Source organism: Cupressus sempervirens, chromosome 5, assembly GCF_028749045.1.
Source record: "Cupressus sempervirens isolate cs-2001-9-10 chromosome 5, ASM2874904v1, whole genome shotgun sequence".
NCBI lineage: Eukaryota > Viridiplantae > Streptophyta > Pinopsida > Cupressales > Cupressaceae > Cupressus > Cupressus sempervirens.
In genome coordinates this window covers 985,208,125-985,214,421 of record NC_143122.1, presented here as the reverse complement: position 1 = coordinate 985,214,421, position 6,297 = coordinate 985,208,125, and the positions used below count along the sequence as shown (strand labels likewise).

At 35.3% G+C, this 6,297-nt stretch overlaps 1 protein-coding gene across 1 annotated transcript; it reads left to right on the top strand.

The window, feature by feature from the left end:
- The first annotated feature begins 620 nt into the window (after positions 1–620).
- LOC149559232 (uncharacterized) lies at positions 621–2,891 on the top strand. Its single transcript, XM_089833165.1, has one exon. The coding sequence runs from the start codon at positions 1,482–1,484 to the stop codon at positions 2,511–2,513; it is 1,032 nt and encodes a 343-aa protein (XP_089689291.1). The 5' UTR covers positions 621–1,481; the 3' UTR covers positions 2,514–2,891.
- The last annotated feature ends 3,406 nt before the right edge of the window (positions 2,892–6,297 follow it).

Sequence of the window (6,297 nt, the reverse complement as noted above, 5' to 3'; positions counted from 1 at the left end):
ATGGAACAAGTCCCATGGAGGCCAAACAACTCAATGATACCGTCACCTTCAAGGCCCAACTAAGCCCTAGGGACAAGAGAATTATTTAACAAGAAAATAAGATAATGCTTAATCATACATGCTTTTCCAACTCACATGGCTCATCCTCGAGTGATTCCCCTAACAACCTATCAATCCAAGGAATAGGTCCCGATGAAAGAAGACCGAGAGGGCCCATAATTAAACATTTTCCTTTTAACATTTCTTTACTGCTTTTTGTTCCATTTTTCACCTTTGTCATCAACTACAGCTTGATTTGAAAGGATTATTAAAAGAAAAACCCAAAGCAAAAGCACCTCTTTTTGGGCCTTTTCAGTTTTTAATTTCCATTCCCTTCAGAGACTACCCACCATTTTATTTTTGTTTTATCACAAGACAAGAAGCTTTATCACTAATTTTTATGGTGCACGCAACATCATATGTTGCTGGATTGAAATTTTGAAAGGGTGTCCACCATCCCTATTTGGGCAAGTTTATGCAAATTTCATCTGGTTAAGACCAACAAGATGTACTGTGTCCTTTGTAGTCTGTTCACATGTTGAAAAAATAGACCGCAACATTAAGTTCTACTATCATGGGGTGTGATGCATAGTGAATAGACATGAGTAATATTAAATTGTACTATAAGGAGGAGACTAGAGAGGGCAGTGGAAAGGCAACGCAGCATATTCACTGCTAGGTTGTCTTGTGTCTTTCATTCATAGCAGGAAAGACCGAGGCAGCTTCCATGGGCATTTGTGGAGCAACAATGGCAACAATGGAAGCCCTTCCTAGATGTCTATGCCAAGATTGAATCCATCGATCTGATTGCTTTTGTGGTCTTATTTGTTTGATCCAACTCTTAGCTGATAAAATCCCAGGATCTATCTTGAAACAGGGCCTAGAATTCCCTAGATTCATATATCTTGGTCACATTTTAGGGTTCTTTCGCATTAGATCACATCTCAGGGTTCTTCCACATTGGTTCACATTTTAGGGTTCTTCCACGTTGTCAAATGAATTGGATGAAGCTCAGATTGAGAATGCTGCAAGATTCAGAGATGTGCGGCATTGTTGTTTGTCAAGATTCAGCATTTAGGGTTCTTTGTGTTTTCCCTGCGGAGATGAGAATTCTCAAGTGGGCGTCCCTTTGATCAGATTTCAGCAATTGGGTTCTCGTTGCTTTCATCCTTGAAAGTGATGCGGGTTTGTAAGATCCGATTTTCTGGGGAATTATAATAACATCTGTATTAGTTGGCATCCACTCGTGTAGAATACATCTCCATATGTAAAATTGGAATCTGATATGTACATCTGATATTTGAATCTTTACCCCTTAGTCCTTTGGGTCTTAGTAGAAGAGGTTCAGCTGTAAGGCTTGTGCTTCCGTATTAGATACCTACAAATATCTCATAGAGGGCCTCCATCAAAAAATTAAAAATTCATACAGTTGGATCTCAAAAATGCCTGAAGCATTCCCTTCTTGTTTTGGAGATTATGGCGGTGCCCATGTGACAGAGAAATCATCAGCATCAGCATCGTCGTCGTCGTCGTCATCTTCCTCTCGAATGACACAGAATCTGATCACTTGCTTGTATCAGACGAAATTAGCAGGAATCTGTAGATTTGTGACTATAACATGGTGCAAGAATCTGATGGGCCAAGGGTTGAGTGTCCATGTGAATGATCCAAGCTGCCATTATATGTGCAAGGTGGATATGAAGCCATGGTTCTTCTGGAAGAAGCAAGGATCCAAGAGCTTTGATGTCAAAGGTCAGAAACTGGAGGTTTTCTGGGATTTAACCAATGCTAAATATGTGTGTGGCCCTGAGCCTCAGGAGTGTTTCTATGTGGCTCTCATGTGTGAAAAGGAGATAATCCTGTTGCTTGGGGACATGCAAGAGGAGGCGTACAAGAAAACCCATGCAAGGTTTCCTTTCAATGAGCCCACATTGTTATCTAGAAGAGAGCATGTGTTTGGGAAGAAGTACTATACAACAAAGGCACAATTTGGTGAGAGTGGGAGGACTCATGACATTGTGATCGAGTGCCAGACAGGAGGATCAAAGGAGCCAAGGTTACATGTGAGGGTTGACAAGCAAGTTGTGTTGCAGGTGAAGCACCTCATTTGGAAATTCAGAGGCAATCAGACAATTGAGGTTGATGGGACTCAAATACAAGTCTTTTGGGATGTACACAATTGGCTCTTCAATCCAAGTGTTGGCCATGCAGTCTTCATGTTTCAGACTTCAACGAAATCTAGAAATGCTGCGACTTTCCCCCACCATCAGCCTTCACCACCATCTGTTCTACAATGGCCGCCTCCTTGTGCGTTCAGCCTGAAAGGCCCCGAGAAGACCTTCTTCAAGAGCACCTCATCCTCTTCCTCCTCTTCCTCCTCCTCTTCAGTACTGCAATGGGCCAGCATGGAAAGTGAAGTAGGCGGCAGCCCATCTGGCTTCTCACTGTTGTTGTATGCTTGGAAGAGTGAGTGAGTGAGTCCAATGAATTGCTCACCAGTACTCGTGGTAAAATGTTCCAGTAGTTGTTATGAAATGTCCCAATAGTGATGCACAAATGGGTCGATCATCAACCAAAACAGTCAAAAAATGATTGATCAACTATGTATGACTGGCTATTAAGGGTATCTATGACTCTATTCTATAACAGTCATTCCACCCCTAATGGCTACTGGATCTCTTCCCCTATACTATGCTATGGTAGTAGTGGCCAGTATTGGTATTAGCATTTAGTCTTTTTCATTTTGGGCTTTTCCCTGCTGAGTTTTGTAAATATGGTGCACAGAATGGCACTGCCTAGAGGTTTGAATTCTATATCTCTTTCAATCCTAACAAATCTATGATTTTGATTCATTTGACCCTCGTCACAGAGAGTTTCTGATTACATCAATAAGCTCAAAATCTAGTTTTCTTTTAGGACAAGTACTGGTACTATTTAGGCCACTACAGCAGTCTCCCAATAAATGATGATTCTGATCAAAGAGACAAATTTCCCAAGGGAAAACATTCTTTACCTAGCTGAGTTGGATCCATTACATCAAAGCCATTTTGTTTGCAGTTAAAAAATAATAATTAGCAAATAGAGAGATATATGGGCTTGAAGGATTTAGCCACTGTGCTGGCGAGGAGCGGATTCTTTGTAATGCATAGCAAAGAGGAATAGTCTGAAATCTATTCTCAGTGTGAAGTTTTTTTTTTTGTTAAAGTTCTGATCCTCAACTTCTTGAACATTTTACTCTTTTTAGCTGTAGTTGTCTTCTATTTATTTTTTTGGAATATGGTTATTTCCATTCATAACTGATAAATTCTGTTTTAAGTATTGGAACTTCATTGCCAATCAATATGCATTCTGTTAGATCAGATTATGTTTAAAAAATTTGTGATCAATGTTTCTCAACAACCACTATGATCCGTCGTAGAATGCATAGCTAGGAAAGACAATTCCAGGTTTGTAGAAGTAAACCTTTACACCTTTCATCTAAACAAACTTTTAACTTTGAAGTTAGATAGATACCATAATTCTTAATGATTTTTTCACAGTTTTAAAATAATACTTTGTAAACAATTTAAATTAGTTTTTAATGTAAATTAACTTTTATTATTCATAATTTAATCACATTGCATATTTCTGATATTACCTTAATTTCTAATTATATAATACATTGTGAAACATTAATAATGAGCATAAATTTGTATAATCTATTTCAAAAGAATTACAAGATACCATTTTTTAAGTGAGAGTCTTGACCAGAAACAAATTACTTCCTCTGAGTCTTGAATCCTTAGGACGATATCAGGGCCCTTCCACTTCACTCAGACGCGCTTTACAATTCCACTTTCTCCTTCTTTTGGTAATTGTGACCTTTCACCCCACATGGGGCTTCTTTGGGATTAAGTAGTACCTGGATATTGTAAGCTTTCTAAAAGGTCCTTTGAAAAAGTGTGCTGCTCGTTTTGTACAAGTTCCTAGACTTGGGCTATGGAATACCCATGGAGTGTATAGGCAAAACAATTTGGTTGTAATATGTTTCTGTATGCTACTTCATAGTAGAGAACATTCAAGGTGAAGTACAATGAGTGAACATTAATCCTACATAAAATGCACAATTTTCAAATTTTTAAAAACTTTTATCATTTTCTAGTCAAATAAGTATTTTTTTTGATGATATATTTTTCTTAATGATATATTTTTCTTATTAGGGATTAAATAGATTTGAAGGTGAACAGTTTTTTACAATAATGTTTCGTCAGAGATGGTTTTAATTTCGTTAGCTCTTTTTTCTTTTATAAATTTTACCTGGAACATGATACCATGGAAGAACTTGTCTAAACAGAACGAAAATGCCAACAAGAGGGCAAAGCTCAATAACCTATTGCCTAATTGATGTTCGGATTGAATACAAAGTAGATGTGCCTCAATATATAGGCAATGCATGATAACTAGGAGTGATGATAGAAATAAGTTATCAACCAAACAATGTGTAATCACGTCCACCAAAGGTGGATCATCCTCCATTGGGTAACAAAGTATGTGCAATATGTGCAACAATTAGAGGGTGATAATGTGATAAGAACATAAAGGTGACAACAAAGAGGTGTGAGACAACAACTATGCGCATGTGGAATTTTGGTACACCATGTGCTAAAATAAAGTGCAAATTCTTAGGTGTCTACATGACAACTAACATGCAAATGTATTATCCTAAGTAAACTTAAGTGTAATTAGATAAGTAGGAGACATTTTAAGTGTCATTAGTAATATTTAATTACACCAATAGGTAGGGTGATTTTGGTAAGATTGCATTTTTTTCAATAATGAAAAATATTGTTAAAGTAGAGGGAACTCTCACCTATTAGGAGCTTATTTGTTCAAGAAGTTGTCATTTGCGACTATTTTATTTGATTATTCTCTTTTTTTTAACACGGCCCTTGTATCAAATTATATCTCACTTAAGAGTACCATTTTATCACCCACCTTTTCCTTTTGCAAATTATGTCTAATATCCTTTTGATTTGATAAAAATTAAAACTTAATATGAAAGTTACAAATTAAAAGAATATATACTTAGAGATGTTATGCTACCTAAAAGTTCATTCCAACTATGATCAATCAAGTAACTTGGTAATTACTAAGATACCATATATAAACAAGCAATAAAAACACAACAAACTAGAGACAACACACTATACAATTCACATACAACATATTATATTGACATAAAAATATTCTATATAAACCAACCAACACATTATACAAACTTAATGTAATAAGATTAAATATTATGTATAAATCAATAAACTCTCTATACAAACAAAATACGAATACGCTATTTTATTTTAAAATATAAATTAAACATTAAGGATAATAGCTTGAATTTTTTAATTAGATTATGTCGAAAAAAAAAATTCAACGTTGGACATCATATTCAATGATCTATCATCAATATAAGACAGGGAGAAAATATAAATGATCTCAATTGCTGAAAAAGAGAGTTACATAATCTTATTCAAAACAAACTTCAATCTAGATTATTCTAAATTAAAATATCATCTATTATCTATTTTTAAGATGTGTGTTAATAAAGATGTCTATTCATTTATGTCTGGATTTGACTGTGTGTGCAAATTCTGATATCAACCTATTGAACCACAGTCTTGATTCATTGTTAGGATTGAAGAAAGCACTAAAGAGATGTAGACCAATTGCAATAGAGGACTGAATAAAAAGAAACCGTGATAATGAATTACAAAACTGATGTTAAAAATCTCATACACAATCAAATCTAAAAGTAAAGAATGGAATCAACACAAAAAATGTGTTAATACTAAGATATATCTCATATATTATCTGATGATGAAATTAAATGATTTTAAAAATGTGTACTGAAAATCAATTCATTTTCTTGTTTAATTTAATGCTTTGAACAACTTCGAAAAAATACTACCAATCAAGTAATAAATTTCTACTTAAAATTCCATACTCTTATTTGAAATAACTACCTAGAACTTCTTTATAAATGATATTAAATCCTCATTTGAAAGCAATATGTACTCTCCTCTATTCAGCATAAGACCAAGACAAGTCAAGATTGTTAGGCAGCCTACTTCCCCTCTGCAATGATTAAGCGATGCATGGTAAGAGAGAACAGAAAGTTGGCAGTGGTAGTACGTCAAAGAGATTTTATTTTTCTCCCAAAGCCAACAATAATATGAAAGATTGTACAAGGAAGCCAGAGATATCCATGTGCAATGTTTTGTC